The following is a 21,439-nucleotide window of genomic DNA, read 5'->3' on the forward strand; positions in this document are numbered from 1 at the left end:
GCGAGGCATGTAGGCAGGGCCAGGGGTAAGGGTGGAGCGCAGTGGTCACTTCCCTCCCCCCTGTGTGTGTGTGTGTACGCGACCGTTACAATATAGTTAAAAAAATAGTGTGCATTATTCCAGATTTTTTTTAAATACGTACCAAAGTAAAAGGTACAAATATATTTTGGGGTGGGGGCTGGGGAGATTACTAAACTGATGGCACCAGAATTATGCCTTAATTTGTATGAAAAAACTTGTGTACATGCTTTTCACCTTATTTATTATGTTTTAGAAATTTTTTGCACCTTGTTTGACAGAGAGCATGGCTTATCGGGAAAGGGGGCATGGCTTAAAGGGGTTGTGCCATAAACTACTTTTCACTCTAAAGTTTCATGTTTTTTTTATTTCAAATTTAGCTCATTTGTAGTTTTCTCTTATCTCCCATGCTTGAATTCTACTTCCTGGTTTGTCATGTGTCTGCTGCCCCATCATGCCTTCGAGCAGTGAGATGTGTCCTGGTATCAGCAGGACATGACGCTAACCACATTCCTTGTTCTTACCCATGGTGCATGTGCATCCTACTTTACAAGGCTGCAATACAGGGTGTAACCTACAGCAACTGAATATAAAGACAGATTTATCACAAGGTGCAATGGTAGGCTAATAACTTTAGAATAAGGCCTCCTGTACATGACTGTATCTCTTTTGCGGTTGTCACGGAACCATGAACCAGACGTACAACAAGAGATAAGTGAAAATAAGAAGGCTTTATTGCAAATCAAGCTATAAAGCAAAAGTCCAAACGGATGGTGAAACCGAAGCAGAGTCTTTGCGTAGCCAGAGGTCAGGAAACCGGAAGGGTAGTCAGACGAAGCCAGGATCAGGAACCAGCAGGGTAGTCAGACGAAGCCAGGATCAGGAACCAGCAGGGAAGTCAGACGAAGCCAGGATTAGGAACCAGAAGCAGCAGCAGTCTTAGAAGCATGTGAACACAGGAGGACCAAGCAAGGAACTGACGCCACAGACCTCCTATATATATGAGCTAGGCATCCAGCTCCTCCCAGTGGGAAGGAGGAGCCGCGGGGTGGAAGGCTACAAGAAACCCAGAAACCAAGATGGCCGCCAGCACATGTCAAACGAGGGAGAACAGCAAGAAGGTAAGACCATGACAGTACCTCCCCCTCAAGGGCCCCTCCTCCGCGGAGCAAAAAACGGTTTCTGAGGGAAGCGTGCGTGGAAGGCTCGGAGCAAGGCAGGAGCATGGACATCTGCGGAGGGAACCCAGGAACGCTCCTCTGGACCATAACCACGCCAATGGACCAAAAACTGCACCCGACCGCGGACCAGGCGTGAGTCCAGGATATTGCTCACCTCATACTCCTCACGATTGCCCACTTGGACCGGACGAGGCCGAGGAACCGAGGAAGTGAAACGATTACACACCAGTGGCTTCAACAGGGAGACATGAAACACGTTGGAGATCCGCATGCCAGGAGGAAGCGCAAGGGCATAGGCTACCGGGTTTACCCTGCGAAGCACTCGGAAGGGACCAACAAAGCGAGGAGCCAGCTTGGGAGTGGGCACTCGAAGGTTGAGGTTGCGGGTGGACAACCATACACGGTCTCCGACCTGGTAGGAAGGAGCAGGCGCTCGTCTGTGATCAGCCTGGAGTTTCTGGCGCTGCGCAGAGACCTCAAGGGACTTCTGGATCTGTACCCAAGAAGCACATAGGACGGAAAGGTGATCCTTCACAGCAGGAATATCCTGGGGAGAGAATACCTCCGGTAAGACGGCAGGTTGGAACCCATAATTGGCCAAGAAGGGAGACGTCCCAGAGGAAGAGTTCACCGCCGTGTTCCTGGCAAACTCAGCCCAAGGCAGGAGGTCAATCCAATTGTCTTGGTGATCGGAGACATAGCAACGAAGGAATTGCTCCAAGGCCTGATTGGATCGTTCTGCGGCCCCATTGGACTGAGGGTGGTAGGCCGAGGAGAAGGAGAGATGAATCCCCAACTGGGAGCAAAAGGCGCGCCAGAACCTGGACACAAACTGACTCCCCCGATCCGACACAATCTCATTGGGCAAACCGTGCAACCGGAAGACCTCCCTGGCAAAAATCGTGGCCAACTCTTGTGCAGAGGGTAACTTCTTGAGAGGAACACAGTGGCACATTTTGGAAAACCGATCCACAATCATGAGAATGACCGTATGGCCTCGGGATGCAGGGAGGTCCACAATGAAATCCATCCCCAGGTGTGACCATGGGCGCTCCCCGGTAGCTATGGGTTGCAGAAGCCCCAACGGAAGGTGCCGAGGGGACTTACTCTGGGCACAAACGGAGCATGCCGCTACATATGCGGCGATGTCGGAACGTAGGGAAGGCCACCAGAACAGACGTGAAACAGCCCAGGACAGCTGATTCTTTCCAGGATGCCCCGCGGTCTTGGAGTTATGGTAGGTTCGCAACAACCGAGTGCGCAACTCCTCAGGCACAAAACATCTGCCGTTGGGTCTCCCAGAGGGAGCACCAGATTGAGCCGCCAAAATCTGCTCACCCAGAGGAGAGGTCAGGCTGGTGCGAATGGCGGCCAAGATCTGATTCGGAGGTATGACCGAGGTCGGAATCGACTCCTCCCTGGACAGCTCGGAGTACTGCCGTGATAAGGCATCCGCCCTGATGTTCTTGGAACCGGGTAGGTAGGAGACCACGTAATTAAAACGTGACAAGAACAGAGCCCATCTGGCCTGACGTGGTGTCAATCTCTTGGCCTCAGAAAGGTAGGTCAGATTCTTGTGGTCCGTCAGGATGAGAACCGGAACCACCGAACCCTCGAGCAAGTGCCTCCATTCTTTAAGGGCCTGCACGATGGCCAATAACTCCCTGTCACCAATCTGATAGTTGCACTCCGCGGGAGACAGTTTCCGGGAGTAAAACCCACAAGGAAGCAGAGGACCCTCTGGTGTTCTACGCTGAGACAGAAGGGCGCCTACTCCCGTCTCAGACGCGTCCACCTCGAGGACAAAGGGCAACCCAGGGTTGGGATGCGACAGAATGGGAGCCGACACAAAGGCGGATTTTAGGGTCTCAAAAGCTCGGATGGCCTCGAGCGGCCAGACCTGGGAATTACTGCCCTTCCTGGTCAGATCCGTGAGAGGCTTGGCCAGCATGGAAAAGTCCCTGATGAACTTCCGATAATAATTGGCGAAGCCCAAAAAGCGCTGCAGGGAACAAAGACCACTGGGCTGGGACCACTGTAAGACAGCCGAAACCTTCTCAGGATCCATGGAGAACCCCTCAGCGGAAATGATGTACCCTAAGAAGGTTACCTGGGATCGGTGAAATTCGCATTTCTCAAGCTTACCGAACAGCTTGTTCTCTCGTAACCGTTGCAACACTCGTCTGACATCCAGAATGTGGGCCTCCATGGATTCAGAATATACCAAGATGTCATCCAAATAGACCACCACACACTGCTGCAACAGGTCACGGAAAACATCGTTGATGAATTCCTGAAAGACTGCGGGCGCATTGCACAACCCAAAGGGCATAACCAAGGATTCATAATGACCGGTCCTGGTGTTAAACGCGGTCTTCCACTCATCGCCCGCCTTGATCCTTACCAGGTTATATGCCGCCCTCAGGTCGAGTTTGGTAAAGACCGTGGCCCCTTTAAGGCGATCGAACAGCTCGGAAATCAAGGGTATCGGGTAAGCGTTCTTGATCGTGATGCGATTGAGACCCCTGTAATCGATGCAAGGCCTCAACTCACCGCCCTTCTTTTTCACAAAGAAAAATCCAGCCCCTGCCGGGGACGAGGATTTGCGAATGTGTCCGCGTGAAAGCGCCTCCCTCACGTACTCCTCCATGGCCTCATTCTCCGCTACCGACAGTGGATAGACCTTGCCACGGGGAGGAACGGCACCAGATTGTAACTCTATGGCACAATCGTATGGGCGGTGCGGAGGTAGGGCAACCGCACGCACCTTATCGAATACATCCCGGTACTCCTCGTATTCAGGAGGCAACAGAGAGTCCGAGGAAGTACACAGCAACTTGGCAGGCCCATGGATGCAACTAGCCCCACACTGCGGTGACCACGAGAGGATCTCGGCTGATCTCCAATCGAAAGTCGGATTATGCTTCTGGAGCCAGGGGTACCCCAAGACCACCGAGTAGTGTGGAGACGAAATAACCTGGAGGCAGACCGACTCTCTGTGAACGGCACCAATGGCTATCCCCACTGGAAGGGTCTCATGAGTCACGTGTGGCGGCAGAAGGGGTCTGCCGTCTATCGCCTCAAGAGCCAGTGGGGAACCTCGAGCTTGCAGAGGAATGGAATTGGCGGCAGCGAACATACTATCAATGAACAAACCACCAGCACCAGAGTCCACCAACGCCTGGGTCGTCACCGAGCCCCCGACCCAGGAGAGGACAACAGTGATCAGTGGTTTGTCAACACGGGAAACCGGGGACGAGGAGACTCCACCCAAGATCTGCCCCCAACAGGATCTCAGGTACGAGCGTTTTCCCGGACGGTTCGGACATGCCAACCGAAAATGCCCACCGAGACCACAGTACATGCATCGGCCCTCGCGTCTCCAGAGTGCCCTCTCCCCCTCGGACAGGCGAGCAAACCCCAGCTGCATGGGTTCACCCCCAGACAAGTCATCCCCAGGAGGCGTGGGAGGAGAGGGAGGCACGGGTGGGATAGCAAACGTAGGCGCCAATCTGTTAGAAGACCTCCGCAGGCTCTCCTTAAAGGAAGGTCTCTCCCTGAGTCTGGTGTCAATCAAAATCAGGAAAGAAATAAGAGCCTCGAGCTCCACTGGTAGGTCCTTAGCTGCAACCTCATCCTTCAAGGCATCCGAGAGACCATGAGAGAAAGCAGCGACCAGAGCCTCATTATTCCAGCCCACCTCTGCTGCCAGGGTACGAAACTCAATGGCGTATTCGGCTACGGATCGTGAACCCTGTCTGATGGACATAAGGAGCTTCGCAGCAGAGGCAGCACGAGCCGGCACATCGAATACCTTCCGAAGAGAAGCAATGAAACCGGAAAACTCGGCAACCACCGGATCGTTGTTCTCCCATAAAGGGCTGGCCCAGGCCAAGGCCTTGTCTGCGAGCAGCGAGATCAAGAAGCCCACCTTTGATCTCTCAGTAGGAAAGGCATGTGGCAGCAACTCGAAATAAATGCCCACCTGGTTAAGGAAACCTCGGCACTGAGCTGGCTCTCCCCCAAAGCGCTGTGGAAGAGGGGCAGAACCGGACATACCCCGAAACACCGCAGGCGCAACAACAGGTGTCAGGGTAGACTCTGGCGCAACAACCGGAGCGGCAGTAGGAGCGAAATGAGCCGTGCGTTCAAGCAGGGTTTGCAACGCCACAGCGAACCGACCCAACAGGTGATCCTGCTGATCAAGTCTGGCAACCAGCGTGGGTAGCGAGGATGGCCCTGTACCGTCAGAATTCATGGCTTGGTCCTAATGTCACGGAACCATGAACCAGACGTACAACAAGAGATAAGTGAAAATAAGAAGGCTTTATTGCAAATCAAGCTATAAAGCAAAAGTCCAAACGGATGGTGAAACCGAAGCAGAGTCTTTGCGTAGCCAGAGGTCAGGAAACCGGAAGGGTAGTCAGACGAAGCCAGGATCAGGAACCAGCAGGGTAGTCAGACGAAGCCAGGATCAGGAACCAGCAGGGAAGTCAGACGAAGCCAGGATTAGGAACCAGAAGCAGCAGCAGTCTTAGAAGCATGTGAACACAGGAGGACCAAGCAAGGAACTGACGCCACAGACCTCCTATATATATGAGCTAGGCATCCAGCTCCTCCCAGTGGGAAGGAGGAGCCGCGGGGTGGAAGGCTACAAGAAACCCAGAAACCAAGATGGCCGCCAGCACATGTCAAACGAGGGAGAACAGCAAGAAGGTAAGACCATGACAGCGGTCTGCAAATCACAGATCCGCAAAATACAGATGTGGTCCATGTGCGTCCTGCAATTTTCTGGGGACCTACAGGTTCTGAAAGTTGGAATCTGGCTGCGGACAGCACATGGATGAAATTCATGAGCTGTCTGATTTTTTTTTTAGGAGGATCCATGGAAATGAATGGGTATGTGTTTAATCTCAAAAAAATGCAGATCAGGCACAGACCAAAATTACGGTCGTATAAATGAAGCCTAAGGCCCCTTTCACACGAGCGTGTATTCCGCGCGGATGCGATGCGGGAGGTGAACGCATTGCACCCGCACTGAATACCGACCCATTCATTTCTATGGGGCTGTTCACATGAGCAGTGATTTTCACGCATCACTTGTGCGTTGCGTGAAAATCGCAGCATGCTCCTCTTTGTGCGTTTTTCACGTAACGCAGGCCCTATAGAAATGAATGGGGTTGCGTGAAAATTGCAAGATTCCTCAAGCAAGTGCGGATGCGGTGCGATTTTCACGCACGGTTGCTAGGAGACGATCGGGATGGAGACCCGATCATTATTATTTTTCCTTATAACATGGTTATAAGGGAAAATAATAGCATTCTGAATACAGAATGCATAGTAAAACATCGCTGGAGGGGTTAAAAAAAATAAAAAAATAATTTAACTCACCTTAGTCCACTTGATCGCGATGCCTGGCATCTCCTTCTGGCTTCATCTGATCACTGTGCAGCAACAGGACCTTTGGTGACGTCATTCCGGTCATCACATGATCCATCACCATGGTAAAAGATCATGTGATGCACCATGTGATGACCGGAGTGACGTCATCAAAGGTCCTGTTGCTGCACAGAGATCAGATGAAGCCAGAAGGAAATGCCGGGTACGCGATCAAGTGGATTAAGGCGAGTTAAATTATTTTTTTATTTTTTTTAACCCCTCCAGCGCTATTGTACTATGCATTCTGTATTCAGAATGCTATTATTTTCCCTTATAACCATGTTATAAGGGAAAATAATACAATCTACAGAACACCGATCCCAAGCCCGAACTTCTGTGAAGAAGTTTGGGTTTGGGTACCAAACACGCGCGATTTTTCTCACGCGAGTGCAAAACGCATTACAATGTTTTGCTCTTGTGCGGAAAAGATTTAAATTACTTACCGGTAATTGGTTTTTCCTCTAGCCCCCACAGCGGCACGACAGGAGGATACCCCGCCTCCCCAGGGACAGGAAACAACGTGGAGATCTTTAAATACTCCCCTCCCCTTACCTGTTCTAGTAAATAACCGAGAAACTCTGGAATGGATGCAACAAAATTAATCTTTATGTGTTATTGAGAAATAAACAAGGATAGTCTCCAAGAAAGACAAAACAACTTTTTCCTTCTTTCATCCTTTTTTTTTTTTTTTTTTTAAATAAAAGTTAGAATAATCATAGGGAGGGAAATTCCCCGTGCCGCTTTGGGGGCTAGAGGAAAAACCAATTACCGGTAAGTAATTGAAATCTTTCTTAACACCCCCACAGCGGCACGACAGGAGGAATAACATAGGAATCCCATATTAGGGGGGGACAACCGCAGATAACACTCTGCGAGCAAATGATAATTCCCTGTTCTTCAACACATCTAACTGATAATGTCTAAAGAAAGTAGAAGGTGACGACCAGGTGGCTGCCTGGCAAATTTGTTCCAACGGAACCTCCGCTGATTCAGCCCAAGAGGTTGCTACAGATCGAGTTGAATGGGCTTTTAAGCCTGCCGGGGGAGGGACCTCCCTTAAGTCATAACAAGTCAAGATTGTCGATCTAATCCATCGACTAACGGATGCTTTTCTTGCCGCGTTTCCCCTATTTGGGCCTGCAAACTGAACAAACAGTCTGTCCGTCTTCCTGAGATCTTCTGTAGCCTTTAGGTAGGTAAGAACAGCTCTTCTTACATCCAAGTTATGGAAGCGTCTCTGCTCCTGACTGCCTGATGGGGATCCAAAGGAAGGGAGGGACACTTCCTGAAGACAGTGGAACTTAGAGACCACCTTGGGTAAAAAAGAGGGAGAATGTCTCAGTACTATCCTATCATCCTTGATGGACAAGTACGGGGGCCTGCACGAGAAAGCCTGTATCTCCCCCACCCTCCTAGCCGAGGTGATGGCTATTAAGAAAACTGTTTTAAAGGTAAGCATCTTTAGAGATATCTCAGATAAGGGTTCAAAAGGGCTGTCTGATAAGGCTGCTAAGACTAGATTTAAGTCCCAAGGAGGGACAGTGGACCTCACTATTGGCTGCTTTCTCCGAGCTCCTTTCACGAATCTCCTAACAAGGTCTAAGTCTGCTAATTTTATATCAAGTAAGGCACTCAAGGCTGATATATGGACCTTTATAGTGCTTACTCTTAGCCCCTTCTGAAGACCTGACTGGAGGAACTCTAGGACCTTAGTGATTATAAGGGGACCTCTGGTATCTCCCCCTGTAAATCTTCTGAAAGACTGCCAGATCCTGTCATAGATCTTAGAAGTCACCTTCTTGCGACTAAAAAGAATTGTGGAAATTACCGCGTCCGAGAGGCCCTTTCCTTTTAATATTTCCCGCTCAGTCTCCATGCTGTCAACTGAAGTTGTGCTGTCTTGGGATGCCATACTGGGCCCTGGTGAAGGAGATCCGGGATGTTTGGTAGATGCCACACGTCTCCTGCTGACATTCTCACTAGGAGAGGGAACCATGACCTCTTGGGCCAGTAAGGAGCAATCAGGATCAGATTGTGGTTCTCCTGTAGTACCTTTTGCAGCACCTTGGGGATTAACGCAAAGGGAGGGAAGGCGTACAAGTTTACTCTTGGCCACGGGTGGGAGAGAGAGTCCACTATAAGAGGGTGATCTGAATAAGCCAGAGAGCTGAACTTCTCTACTTGTCTGTTTTGACGCGTGGCGAACAGATCTATTTCTGGAAGGAACCATGTTTGTGCTATCTGATGGAATATCCTTGGGTTTAAGGACCATTCCCCTTCTTTCAAGACATCTCTGCTGAGAAAATCCGCCACTGTATTGTCTTCTCCCCTTATGTGAACTGCCGATATTGATAGTATGTTCCTTTCTGCCCACTGGAAAATCTCTTTTGAGACCCTCGCCAAGGATGGGCTTCTTGTGCCCCCCTGTCTGTTCAGATAGGCCACCGCTGTGGTGTTGTCTGAGAGTATTCTCACTTCTTTCCCATGGACTTCTGAGTGAAGGGCCTTCAAGGCCTCCCATACTGCCCTTAACTCCTTCAGGTTGGAAGAGGCTAGGATTTGATTTTCTTGCCAGCCCCCTTGTATTACGGACCTGTCTGAAAAGGCCCCCCAACCGTTCTTGCTGGCGTCTGTAGTGATAGTGACTACATCTGTTTGCTGCCACGGGACGCCTGTGTTTAGGTTCTGGTTGATCAACCACCAATTTACGGAGTCTCTTACATATTGAGGGACTCTTACTCTCCGTTCTAGAGAAGCTATGCTCTTGTCCCATTCTCTGAGCATGAAAGCCTGGAGGGTTCTTGAGTGAGCCTGAGCCCACTTTACTGCTGGGATAGCTGAGGACATTAGACCCAAGATTTTCATTATTGACCTGATTGTCACTCTTGATTTGCTGCAGAACAGCGTAAATTCCTGTTTGATAGTCTGGATTTTTTCCTGTGGGAGGAAGGTCCTCATGAAGCCTGAATCCAGTAGCATTCCTAAAAAGATCTTCCTTTTTTCGGGCTGGAGGTCTGACTTTTCTATGTTTATTAACCACCCAGGTCTGTTAGGCTTTGCTTCACTATTTCTATCTGTTCTAATAGGAGACTTTCCGATGCAGCCGCTATAAGAAAGTCGTCTAAGTACGGCACAACTAATATGCCCCTTAGATGAAGATCCGCTATCACCTCTGCCATCACTTTGGAGAAGACTCTTGGTGCTGACGTAATGCCGAAAGGAAGGACCTGGAATTGATAGCGGAGTACCACCAAACCCTGTTGTACTGAAAATCTTAGGAATTTCTGATGCTCTCTGCAGATTGGAATGTGGTAGTACGCGTCGGTAAGGTCCAGGGTTGCCATAAAGGTGTTTTTCTGTAATAGACTTATGGTGGATTTTATGCTCTCCATCTTGAACCGTTTGTAGAGTAGATGTTGGTTCAGTCCCTTTAAGTTTATAATGGCTCTGTATGAGCCGTTCGGTTTTTTGACTAAGAATAAGGGGGAATAATAACCTGTTCCCTGTTCTGCTAGGGGAACTGACGCTATAGCTTCTTTTTGTAACAGGATTTTTACCTGATCTAGTATTAGAGCTTGGACTGGACCGGCTTTTTTGGTGATGTGGAACACCTCCTGGGGAAGAGTGGAAAACTCCAACTTTAGGCCTGATGAGACTACGTCCAAAACCTATGGGGAATTGGAGATATTCTCCCAGGCTGGAAGGAAGAACTTCAGCCTTCGGGAGGAGTCAGAGGGGTTGAATAGAAACCCTCGACCTCTTCCTCTTCCCGAACGCCACCGGGGGGAAAAATCCTTTCTCTTTTGATCCTGTCTGCCCCTAGATGTGGGAAAAAAACGTCTCTGACAAAAATTCTTTTGTTCTGAGGGAAACCCCTTCTTTCTGTCTGTGGCTTTTTCAAGGATGTCGTCCAGTACTGATCCGAACACCCTATCACCTTCGCAGGGGATGCCGCAGAGTTTGTTTTTGGATGCCGCATCACCTGACCAGGACCTAAGCCACACCACCCTTCTGGTAGAGTTTGAGAGGGCCGCAGACCTGGCTGCTAACTTAATAGAGTTGACCGAAGCATCGGACAAAAAATTTGCTGCCTGTTTAAGAACTGGAAGAGAAGCTAAAATATCCTCTCTAGGGGTTCCTGATACCAGGTGCTCCTCCAGCTGGCTTAACCAGATAGACATGGATCTGGCTGTATACGTTGCGGCTACGCTAGGTCTAAGGATGGACATGGAAGCCTCCCAAGATTTTTTTAGTAGGGTCTCACTTCTCTTATCCATTGGGTCCTTTAAGAGACCTAAATCCTCAAAGGGTAAGGCTGACTTTTTCGTAATTTTTGCTACGGGGGCATCCACCTTAGGACATTTGTCCCAAGAGGACGTATCTTCCTCAGCAAAGGGATATTTTCTTTTTAGGACCCTAGATACGCTAGGTCTTTTTTCCACATCGGTCCACTCCTTATTAATTAACTTTATAATATTAGAGTGGAGGGGGAACACCCTCTTCCTTTTTTCTCCTAAGCCCTTAAACATTAAATCCTGTATAGTTTTGGACTGTTTAGACTCCTCTAGGTTTAGAGTTGCCCTAATGGTCTTCAATAATACTTCGGTCTCCTCAATGGAACAAAGAGGTTTCCCGGACTCATCTTCAGAGGAAAGGGGTTCAGACTCTGAGAGCTCCCCTTCATCAAAGTCCTCTTCCTGATATTCCGACTCTAAAGTCGCGGGTATCTCCGTCATAGAAGTAGAAGGCTTCTGGGACGTAGCAGCTAGTCTTTGATCCACAGCGCTGGTTACTTCATCCTTAATAATATTCCTAATATTATCCAATAAGGAAGGGGACTCTTCTGCCACAATCTTTTCCAAACACTTGGCACAAAGGGCTTTTTTATACCCTGACGGTAAGGCCTTTTTACAGATGGAACATTTTTTGACACGCTGGGCCTCTGACTTCTGAACTTCCCTGACCTATATTAGATATAAGTCAGAAAACTTGTTTAATAAAATAAGGGAGGCTGCCTAGTCTGTAGAAAGGGAGAGGTACAGTCCCTTATCCAGTGCAGAGGTCAGAAACCTAAACCCCACAGTGAATCACAGCAATATAGACATTCATCATTTCCCTCCAGAGGAGGGTAGCTTACCGGGCTGCCGGTCTTGGAAGGATCCGAGGGTCTGCGCATCACGTCCTCTCCTGATGCTGACATGCTGTTCTCAGGACGCCGCCGATTCCCGCCGCTTTTTTGAATCTGAGCAGGGAAGTGACGTCAAATTCCGGCGCCTGTGAGCTCCGCTCACGTGACCCACGATCCTGTGCTTCCTTCTCGCGATACCAGCGAGGAAGCGCTGCCCGGGGCTGCCTCCACCGGAGGACTTGTACCTGGGAGACAGGGAGAACCGCACCGCAGTCCCGCGATCCTGCTCCCCTAACGACCTGCCGGCGATCCTGCTGATGGGTGAAAGAAATCCCACCAGCAAAAAGAAACTCCACGTCTTGCTCCCAGAGGGACAGGAAACAACTGGAGCAGGTAAGGGGAGGGGAGTATTTAAAGATCTCCACGTTGTTTCCTGTCCCTGGGGTGGCGAGGTATCCTCCTGTCGTGCCGCTGTGGGGGTGTTAGGAAAATCGCGGGTGTTCCCGTAACGCACCCGCACATTTTCCTGCAACGCCCGTGTGAAAGAGGCCTAAGGATTAGTACTAAATCTGCATATTGTAGATTCACTTACCTAGAGGAACAGTGACAATGACGTGATCTGCCACAAAGCTGTCACCATCTTCACACTGCACTTGCACAGGATACACATGAGAGTCGCTGCCAGGAAAGGATCCATTCCAGTGAATGCTCTTTACTGCTTTGTTCAGTAATACAGTGCCACTTGGAAGTGGTGCCTTCATGTGGTTCACAAGACTTTCAAATCCTCTAAAAAAGACAATATTCCATTTAAAGGTAACACATTGAGAAAATCGAAGTATTACAGTACATAGTAATCACAGGTTCAGTTCTTCAAAGAGGCTAAAAATTGGAAAAATAGTTAAAGTTTTTTAAAATATTTGAAAAAATTTAATTCACTTTTCCCCATTTCACATATATAGAATTTTTTTTATAAAAAGTGCGGAAAGGGTCACATGTATCCCAAAATGGTATCAATAAAAACAGCAGCCTGTCCTGCAAGAAACAAGCCCTCACACATCTCATATCTCACTCATTTCTGCAGAAAATTTTAAAAAGCTATGGATGTCAAACTATGACAACACAAAGCAATCTTATTTCTAAAAAAAAGAGCTTTTTAATTTCTTAGGCTACTTTCACACTTGCGTTAGGAGCGGATCCGTCTGGTGTCTGCACAGACGTATCCGCTCCTATAATGCAAACGCTTGCATCCGTTCAGAACGGATCCGTTTGCATAACCATGAACAAAAAAAAAATAATAATAATTTTTTTTTTGTTCATGATAATGCAAACGGATCCGTTTTGACTTTACATTGAAAGTCAATGGGGGACGGATCCGTTTGAAAATTGAGCCATACTGTGTCATCTTCAAACGGATCCGTCCCCATTGACTTACATTGTAAGTCTGGACGGATCCGTTTGCCTCCGCACGGCCAGGCGGACACCCGAACGCTGCAAGCTGCGTTCAGGTGTCCGCCTGCTGAGCGGAGCGGAGGACAAACGGTGCCAGACTGATGCATTCTGAGCGGATCCGCATCCACTCAGAATGCATTAGGGCTGGACGGATCCGTTCGGGGCCGCTTGTGAGAGCCTTCAAACGGAACTCACAAGCGGAGCCCCGAACGCTAGTGTGAAAGTAGCCTTAAAAGTATTAAAACTCAAAGAGGACCTGTGACTAGTGTTGCGTGAACCCAAATTGCAAAGTTGGGGTCTGTACCGTATCCGAACCTTGCTGTAAAAGTTCGGGTTCAAGTTCGGTGTTCGGGCATTTAATAAAGTTTGTTAAAAGACTGCAGGGCAGCCAATCAACAAGCTTTTAAGCTCTGGGCACTTAGAAGCCATCACAGCCATGCATATGATGCAGAAGCATGGCTGTGATTGGCCGGTGCATCATGTGACCCAGCCTCTATAAAAGCTGGATCACGTGTAGTACCGCCCATCAGCTCTGAGTAGTGCAGGGACAGGAAGCTGAAGTGAGGGAGAGTGTTAGTAATTTCATCTGGCTATTTATTCTGTGGGTGACCTATAGTGATTTTTTGTAGATGCAATACACCATCTTTGCACCCCTGACACAAAAATAAAATTATTAATCTGGCTGTTAATTCTGTGGGTGACCTTATAGCGATCTTTTGTGGGTGCAATACACCATCTTTGCACCCCTGACACAAAAATATAATAGTTAGTCTGTCTGTTAGTTCAGTGGGTGACATCAGGGGCAAAGCTACAAGGGAAGCAGCTGCTTCGGGGCCCGAGCTGACAAGGGGCCCGAAGCAGTAGTAAACAGTCTCAGACTGGCCACACCCCCCTCTACACTCACTTCACTGCTCTAGAATGTCCTCGGAGCAGAACAGGGAGATAATCCCCGCCCATCAGCACGGATCATTAATAGAGGAGACTGGCTGCTTAAGGGTACTTTCACACTTGCGGCAGGACGGATCCGACAGGCTGTTCACCCTGCCGCCGGACCGCCGCTTCGTCCCCATTGACTATAATGGGGACGGGGCGGAGCTCCGGCGCATTACGGCAGTTCGCGGTGAGAGGCCACCGGACTAAAAAGTCGGACATGCAGGCCTTTCGCCGTGCACTACAGTGCTGTGCCGGAGCTCCGCCCCGTCCCTATTATAGTAAATGGGGACGGAGCGGCGGTCCGGCGGCACGGCAAAATAGCGGAAGGACGGATCCGACAGGGTGAACAGCCTGTCGGATCCGTCCTGCCGCAAGTGTGAAAGTACCCTAATAGTGCAGTAAGGGCTCATTACAATGTGCTACAGGGAGATCCTGTCTCCCCTCCCTCTCCTAACTATTAGTACAGCCCAGCTTCTGCTTCAGAGACTGCTGTGTAGTCGGCAAACACAGGAGGGAGAGGGGAGACTAAATAGTGACAGGAAGTGCTGCAGAAAGAAGATCCTGTGCTTGTCACTCTCAGGAGCCCATACATTCCAGGCTTATCCCTAGCTGTCCTGCATCTCATGTTGTCTGCCCCCCCACCCCCCCCAGCTGCATTCATCTGCTGTCCTTTGCCCCCCTCCCCAAGTCCTGTGGGCTCCTGATGCCCCCAGTTCTCTTGGCACCCTACTAATCTGATGCCCCTAGCCCTCTAGGCCCCTTACTCATCTGATGCCCCTAGCCCTCTAGGCCTCCTACTCATCTGATGCCCTGTCCTCTAGGCCCCCTACTCATCTGATGCCCCTAGCCCTCTAGGCCCCCTACTCATATGATGCCCTGTCCTCTAGGCCCCCTACCCATCTGATGCCCCAGTCCCCTGGGCGCCTATGTGCTGCTTGAGGACACACCGTTATGAGGCCACACAGTTATGACCCCCATCCACCCAAACGTTTACAGAATGGGGACTGGAAGATCACAGAGCGGACCGGCGGGGAGCAGGCTAGTATGGTTTTTTCAACAACTGTACAATGCACTGCAAGTTCACATCACATTTTTGTCCCACATGTAACATACAATGTACGTGTGGAAAAAAAGGATGCAAATTCCTAGTATACTACCCTTCTCCATCCTGCATAGTCCAGTAAAAAAATAATATATATATATATATATATATATATATGTATATGTTAAACGGATCTTTATTTTTTTACAATGGAAGCCTATGGTGACGAATGCCACTGTATGACGCTGTATATGCTTAACCTGGGGTAAAAATCTGATGTAAATACAGCCTATGCGCCAGTTCACATCGAGTTTTTTGACGCTGATTTTTAAGCATTTCTGCCGCAAAGTCAGATCCAGAAAATGTCTCAAAACAACCTTCCATTCACTTCAATGGGAAGCAGCACTTGCTTTTTTTTTTTTTTTTTTTTTTTTTACACATATAAAAATGAAGTGTGGAAAAAAAGAAGCAGAACACCCGATCTTGGGGCAGAATCGGCATTAAATCTCTCATTTAAATAAATGGAAAGCAGAAAAAAAATGAATTCCATGTCAGTCCATGCAGTTTTTGTGCATTTTCAGTGCAGTTTTTGGCACAGATCTTTAAAATCCTCAAGCTGAAAATGTAACTCTGTATTGAAGTTAAAAAAAATAGACGCATAAAAAAAAACATGCTTTTTTTTTAGAGATGAAAAAAAAAAGTACTGTATATTTTTTTTAAACATGTTTCTGGGCCTAAGACTGGCATCAGTGGGGTATCTATCAGGGAAGCAGGGAAAGCAGCTGTATCTATCTTCGGGAGCAGTACTAAATGATTTTGTTGCCAGACCCCCTCAACAAGGTAGGGCTTGTTCACACGACCGTGTGTATTTTGGGGTCTGCAAAAACGGATCCGCAAAAAATACAGATGACATCCGTGTGCATTCTGTATTTTGCGGAATGGAACAGCTGGCCCTTCATAGAACAGCCCTATCCTTGTCCGTAATGCGGACCCCCATAAAGCCCAGGAAGTGAAGCGGGACGGTTCTTAAAAAAGTGCTGCAAGAAACAAGCAGCAATCATGCTGTAGCCAGAGCTGAGAGGAAACTGTGGAGCGGATCACAGAACCACTGTACCTACACAGACAGAGCCCAGGACTGCAGCGGTGAATGGGTAGCACTGGCCACAGATCACCGCTGAACACAGCCCCCGGGACCGCGGTGCTAAGCAGGGGAACAGATGTGCACAGCAGCCGCTGTTACACACTGCATCTATGACGGGGAAATAGTTAATCCGTCTGTTAGATCGGTGGGTGACATATACCCATTTTTGGTGTGAGGTACACCTGCACTGCATACGCGACAGGGAAATTAATATAGTTAATCTGTGTGTTAGTTCGGTGGGTGACATATTCCCATTTTTGGTGTGAGTTTCACCTGCACTGCATATGTGACGGGGAAATTAATATAGTTAATCCATCTGTTAGATCGGTGGGTGACATATACCCATTTTTGGTGTGAGGTACACCTGCACTGCATACGTGACAGGGAAATTAATATAGTTAATCTGTCTGTTAGATCGGTGGGTGACATATACACTGTAACAGCGACCTCTGTGCGGCGCTGTTCCCCAACTCTTCACCGTGGTTCTGGGCACCGTGCTCATCTGTGATCTCTACTTCCAGCCTCTGTTGCAGCTCTGGACTCTGCCTGTGCGGTTGGTATTATATGTGGATTCCGCTCCACAACTTCCATTTAACCTGGACACTGCTTGTACTCGGCTGCTGATGTGGCAGTACGCATCACTACCTGGGCGGGGCTGAGTCATGTCATGTGATCTCGTTAACCTACCCTGGCTCTCCTGCAGGTATTTAATTGACTCAGCGCTTCACCCAGACGCCTCAGAGTCAAGGTCCTAATCTTGTGCTAAAGAGTTTGCTTACCACTTGTGTTCCTGGACTTCGTTTATCGTCTGATCCGTGCCTGCTTGCATCGCCTCTCCCATTGCTCACCCGGATTGTCTAACATTGTTCCTGTGCTGCCTGCCCTGACCCATTGCGTGTTCTGACTACGTCTTTGCCTCTTCCTCCGGTTCTAGTCTTGTTGCTCCTGGTAACGACCCTGCCTGTCTGACCACGTCTGTACTGTCAGTACCTTCACAGGTACCTCCTGGTCTGCCTGGACCAGCTGCCACTGACTGGTTTATGCTCTGGAGTAGCCCATGGCAATTACCTATGGTCAAACCTATCCTCACCATCTGAGGCTCTAGTGAAATCTGGATAGGTGCTTAGTTACTCCCCTCCATAGTATTGCTAGTCAGTGGCACAGTGGGTTCACATCCGCTGATCCGTGACAGTACACTGAGGCAATGGACCCCACTGGTCATCTCTAGACAGTCGTACATGATCTCTTACAGGAACTAAAGCGCCAGAGTGAACGACATGACGTATTGATGCAGTTCATACAAAATGTGGCTGCTTGCTGGGATACCGTCTCTCCTCTGGGTACGGCAGGGTTGCCAGTCGCTCCTCCACCTGCTACGATGCCACCGGTGATTCCGGAACAGAGTGCCTAGTTTAAGAGGGTCCTAGTGACAGGTGGTCTTTAATTAAAACCATAAATTAAGCAATAGTGCAAGCATTTTATGCCAATGTCCTATCCTTAGATTATCAATATACAGTGGGATGCGAAAGTTTGGGCAACCTTGTTAATCGTCATGATTTTCCTGTATAAAAAATGTCAGATAAATATATCATATAGGAGACACACACAGTGATATTTGAGAAGTGAAATGAAGTTTATTGGATTTACAGAAAGTGTGCTATAATTGTTTAAACAAAATTAGCCAGGTGCATAAATTTGGGCACCACAAAAAAGAAATGAAATCAATATTTAGTAAATCCTCCTTTTGCAGAAATTACAGCCTCTAAACGCTTCCTGTAAGTTCCAATGAGAGTCTGGATTCTGGTTGAAGGTATTTTGGACCATTCCTCTTTACAAAACATCTTTAGTTCATTCAGGTTTGATGGCTTCCGAGCATGGACAGCTCTCTTTAAGTCACACCACAGATTTTCAATTATATTCAGGTCTGGGGACTGAGATGGCCATTCCAGAACGTTGTACTTGTTCCTCTGCATAAATGCCTTAGTGGATTTTGAGCAGTGTTTAGGGTCTTTGTCTTGTTGAAAGATCCAGCCCCGGCGCAGCTTCAGCTTTGTCACTGATTCCTGGACATTGGTCTCCAGAATCTGCTGATACTGAGTGGAATTCATGCGTCCCTCAACTTTGACAAGATTCCCAGTCCCTGCACTGGCCACACAGCCCCACAGCATGATGGAACCACCACCATTTTTTACTGTAGGTAGCAGGTGTTTTTCTTGGAATGCTGTGTTCTTTTTCCTCCATGCATAACGCCCCTTGTTATGGCCAAATAACTAAATTTTAGTTTCATCAGTCCACAGCACCTTATTCCAAAATTAAGCTGGGTTGTCCAAAAGTGCTTTAGCCCACCTTAAGCGGCACTTTTTGTGCTGTGGGCAGAGAAAAGGCTTCCTCTGCATCACTCTCGCATATAGCATCTCCTTGTGTAAAGTGCGCCGAATGGTTGAACGATGCACAGTGACTCCATCTGCAGCAAGATGATGTAGGTCTTTGGTGCTGGTCTGTGGGTTGACTCTGACTGTTCTCACCATTCGTCGCTTCTGTCTATCCGAGATTTTTCTTGGTCTGCCACTTCGAGCCTTAACTTGAACTGAGCCTGTGGTCTTCCATTTCCTCAATATGTTCCTAACTGTGGAAACAGACAGCTGAAATCTCTGAGACAGCTTTCTGTATCCTTCCCCTAAACCATGATGGTGAACAATCTTTGTCTTCAGGTCATTTGAGAGTTGTTTTGAGACCCCCATGTTGCTACTCTTCAGAAAAAATTAAAAGAGGAGGGAAACTTACAATTGACCCCCATAAATACTCTTTCTCATAATTGGATTCACCTGTTTATGTAGGTCAGAGGTTACTGGGCTTACCAAGATAATTTGAGTTCCAATAATTAGTTCTAAAGGTTTTGGAATCAATAAAATGACAACAGTGCCCAAATTTATGCACCTGCCTAATTGTGTTTAAACAATTATAGCACACTTTCTGTAAATCCAATAAACTTCATTTCACTTCTCAAATATCACCGTGTGTGTCTCCTATATGATATATTTAACTGACATTTTTTATCGTAACAACCAACGATTTATACAGGAAAATCATGACGATTAACAAGGTTGCCCAAACTTTCGCATTCCACTGTAAGATTGGTAGAGATCCAAGACCAGGCAACCCTGCCAATCAGCTGTTATGCAGTAGCTCCAGGGCCAGAAATAGGTGTCAAAACTACACAGTTACATCTATTGTTTAGTGGATAGAGGTGGTTACTGCAGAGCTGCTCCCATTCCCTTGAAGGAGTACAGTGCAGGGTCTCAAATCCCCAATGATTTAATATTGATGACCTAAAAGGAGAAACCATTTTAAAGGGTTTGTGCAACTTTGGAGGGGGAGGAGGTTTGCAATGTCCCCCTCTTGGCCAAACCAGTTAAGGGAAGTTTACTTTCCTGCTTTCCAGCTCTGGCTCCCTGCTTCTTCTCATCTAGGAATAATGACGGTGCCGTCACGACTTTTGTGGTCTGGCGAGCTGGTGGACGTGAGGCGCAAATCACAACCGGATTTCAAAAGTACAGGTTTATTGAGAGACAACGCATTTCAGGTGCGCATGACCCCTTTATCAAGTCTGGTGTGCTGCAGCTGCAGGTGCATCTGGATGTTTGCTGTACGATTAATGCTACTCGGTCGCTTTTACTGACAATGTAGTACAATTCTTTGCCAGAGATGAATTAGATATGGCTGAAGCGCTGTGGCTTTGCTATTATACTTGGTCAGGCGATGCTGTCTCGGCTCACTGCTCGTCCTTACAGCACGCACCACGTGCAGTAGCCGGGCCAGAATACTCCAGCCACATCAGTCTCATCACCGCGACAGCATCGCCTGACCAAGTATAATAGCAAAGCCACAGCGCTTCAGCCATATCTAATTCACCTCTGGCAAAGCATTGTACTACATTGTCAGTAAAAGCGACCGAGGAGCATTAATCGAATAGCAAACATCCAGCTGTAGCTGCAGCACACGAGACTTCATAAAGGGGTCATGCGCACCCCGAAACGCGTTGTCTCTTAATAAACCTGTACTTTTGAAATCCGGTTGTGATTTGCGCCTCACATCCACCAGCTCGCCAGACCACAAAAATCGTGACGGGCACCGTCATTATTTCTAGTAATAAACCAAGTGGCGACTTGGCCCTCGCCATAGGTTCTTTTGGACACGGCAGCTCCAACCTGATACCTTCATCACGGTTGCACCCAATTTGGTGCAACCTAAACAGGTGAGCATCACATATTCACCTTAATTTAAGGACGCTTAATCATCTTTACTTACTTACTGTATGAGCGCCTTTCTCATCCTGTGGCCACATATCTTCTCATCTAGGCCTGGGCTGCTCTGCCACCCTCGCTGTAAACATCCTGTTTGACACCATCCACAGCCAATCACTGGTTGCAGTGGTGTCTTATACCCCTTGTGTCATGTGACCAATAGTCATAATGTAAGTGGAGCAGGTCACCACCGCGGCCTTCAATTGGCTGCGGGTAGTGTCAAACAGGATGTTTACAGTGAGGGAGCACAGCTGAGCAGCCCAGGGCGGGAGAGGGAGGAATGGGGAGCCAGTATTAGGAAGCAGATAAGTAATCTTTCCTTCATAGGTTTGACCAAGGGGGGAGGCTTGCAAAAAATCCCACCAAACTTGCACATCCCCTGTATTGGAATTAAAGTAAAATAGTGCATATCTTGATTTAAAGGGGTTCTCCAGGAATTTAAAATGTCTGCCAGCAACCTTTTCTAGAACATGAGGAGGGTGGGGGGAGGGGAGAGGGCCTCAGTACACACTACACTACTCTACAATAGATGCCTATGATATGCCATCGTGGCTAAGCAGCCTGACAGGAAAACTCACCAATATATAGTATATGCGTGTAGTGTGTAATGATACCCCACCCCTTACTCCTAGGCAGCTCTGCAAGTGGTGGCAACCAGCCCTACTCACATTCTAGGACAGGTTGCTGGGGGCCATTTTTTATCATTCCTGGAGAACCTGTACAATAAACAGCAGGATCAGCCCTAACAGGTATTATGCCTAGGGTCCTACTGGAAGATGTTCCTAATGAAAAAAAAGGGGTTAT

The 21,439-nt window shown here is 48.2% G+C and overlaps 1 protein-coding gene across 2 annotated transcripts in view; it reads right to left on the minus strand.

Moving 5' to 3' along the window:
- The window catches only part of LOC121003238 (peroxisomal N(1)-acetyl-spermine/spermidine oxidase-like), a 130,199-nt gene that overhangs the window by 51,604 nt on the left and 57,156 nt on the right, over nucleotides 1–21,439 (minus strand). For both annotated transcript variants that reach the window (XM_040434908.1, XM_040434907.1), the window contains one exon: nucleotides 12,359–12,552. In XM_040434908.1, coding sequence (XP_040290842.1) covers nucleotides 12,359–12,552 — 194 coding nt within the window. The remainder of the gene's footprint in view (nucleotides 1–12,358; nucleotides 12,553–21,439) is intronic.

The sequence above is a fragment of the Bufo bufo genome, chromosome 6 (assembly GCF_905171765.1).
Source record: "Bufo bufo chromosome 6, aBufBuf1.1, whole genome shotgun sequence".
Taxonomy (NCBI): Eukaryota; Metazoa; Chordata; class Amphibia; order Anura; family Bufonidae; genus Bufo; species Bufo bufo.